Source organism: Charadrius vociferus, unplaced genomic scaffold (assembly GCF_000708025.1).
Source record: "Charadrius vociferus isolate BGI_N301 unplaced genomic scaffold, ASM70802v2 scaffold714, whole genome shotgun sequence".
Lineage (NCBI taxonomy): Eukaryota > Metazoa > Chordata > Aves > Charadriiformes > Charadriidae > Charadrius > Charadrius vociferus.
Window position 1 is genome coordinate 176554 of NW_009647836.1, and position 2062 is coordinate 178615.

Below are 2062 nucleotides of genomic sequence, written 5' to 3' on the forward strand. Positions count from 1 at the left end.
AGTCACCGACCCTCATCCCAATAAGCTTTTCCCAGCAGCTGTGGGCAGGAGGGATGCAGGTTTCCCAGTAAAGGGATTTTTTTTTTTTCTCCCCAGAATAATTTTCAGCATTTTAACAAAAGCGATGTACCACAATGGGAATCATCCACCCAAAAGCTCATAGGGCATCAGGGATGCCCAAACGGAGCAGGACAGGGTGCTCCCTGACAGCGCATCCACGGTTGCCGCCAGCCGCTCGGCTCAGCCCCGAGGAGGGAGGCAGCCCCGGGGGTGATGCTGCAGCTGAGCATCCCTCTATTTCCTGCGCGTGGGCTGAGGGTTTTCTCTAAAAGCACCGAAACAACAACCTAATTCCTCCCGCTCGTGACCTTCTCACCTGCAAATGTTTGCAGCGCTGACCCCGGGAGCGGAGAAGTTGGGATGAGACCCACCCCCACCCAGAAACAACAGGCTCCTTCTCTGCCCTCCCAAAAAAGTTCCTCCTGAAACTTGGCGGCTGAGATTGAGTCACTAAAATGCCGTGACATCACTCGTGGTTTTTGCTACTGAGCAGCCGTGCTTCCTGTTATGCCCGGGCGCCTATAGATATATATACACGCATGCATAGGTGCGAGCTTTTAGCCAGTGATTGCGTTCATTCTCCTTCCTCCCAGCGTCGCTTCCCGCAACCCTCTCCTCTCTTTTGCAGCACCAGCGGTGAGGACCGGCGGTGGGGCTGGAGAGCTGGGTCCCGCTGAGAGGATGAAAACATGGGGCTCAAGTTATCCTGCCTGAAAGGTAGGTTTGGGTGGGTGTTGGGGTTTCTCCTGCTGCATGAAGGCAGCTGGGGGATGGTTATACATGGAAGAGCTTTAGGTATTCTTGCCGTGGGCAGGATTGGTGTGGTTTAGCATCCCGGTGGTGTTTAGCAAGTCCCATGGGTGATCTGTTGCTCATGCGTCACCCTGGAACTGCTTCCCCCATGTCCTACCCCAGTCCTATAAAAATTTAAGGGTCCAGTCCTGTGCTCGCTCCTGCATCCTTTGCACCGGAGCATCCTTGGGCTGATGGCATCCCTCAAGAAATCAGGTGGAGTTTCCTTAGAGGTGGGAAAGAGCCAGCATGGATGGGATACTCTGGGATGCACAGATGGGATGCTCGGGGTCAGCCCGGAAGCCGGGAGCCGGAGTACCCCGGCTCCCGGCCTCTGGGCTGACCCCGAGCATCCTTCATCCTTCGTTGCTCTGCTCTCCCCAGGGATATTCTGACCCAGTAGCTTTCTGTCCTGCTGCTTTCCCCCCAACTTTCATTTTCTTGATGGAGTTAGGCTGGGGACAGCAGCAGTGGTGTCTGCAGAGAGAAGAAAGCAGGAGCTTTTAATGCTCCCGGCCTCATTGCGCTGGGTGAGCAGGGCGAAGGCTGGGTATCATCTCCCATTAGCTTTGCATCCCAGTGCTGACCCCCCGAGCAGCTTGTATTAATCATCCTTGGGGTCGTTAGGGATGGAAGCTAACGAGCATCCTTCTCTAAGATGCAGAGCTGCTTCTTCCCGGGCTTTTCCCAAGCACAACCCCCTAGATGAGATGGTGGCTGTGATGGGCACGGCTTTGGATGCATCACCCCAAAATGAGTCCTGTGCCCATGTGCCCCCTTCCCCGTGTTGGGGATGCTGGGGGTGAGGTTGGTGGCGTGGGGTCTGGGGGATTTGGGGGTCCACAGATGCCCCCAGCGCAAAATGGGGTGAATGAAGAGGGGAAATTGAGGCTGCCAGAGAGTCCCCATCCTACCCCAAATCTCCAAATCCAGGTCAGAGCCCCAAAATATCCCCTCCCCACACGCCTCCGGACCCCTCCGACGAGCTTGGAGTCTGCAATAAAGTAAAAGACCCCCCGCTTTTTCAGCTCCCTGACGTAAGGCAGGGCTTTATCCTTAATTAAAAAGAGATTAAAAATATCAGTGTCTGTCCCCTCCGGGCATTTTCCTGCTTGGGAAGAGCTGAAACCTCCCTGGCTGCTGCCTGCGCCGCGCGGGGCTTTTCTCCTGATTAAAAAAGCAGATTAAAAATATCTGCTCCCCGGGGCGG

The 2062-nt window shown here is 55.2% G+C and overlaps 1 protein-coding gene across 1 annotated transcript in view; it reads left to right on the forward strand.

Annotated features, from left to right (window-relative positions):
• The first annotated feature begins 749 nt into the window (after nt 1-749).
• LOC104284469 (DNA replication complex GINS protein PSF2-like) overlaps nt 750-2062 on the forward strand; it is a 7481-nt gene continuing 6168 nt past the window's right edge. Inside the window, exon 1 of the mRNA XM_009882806.1 lies at nt 750-777. Coding sequence (XP_009881108.1) covers nt 750-777 — 28 coding nt within the window. The remainder of the gene's footprint in view (nt 778-2062) is intronic.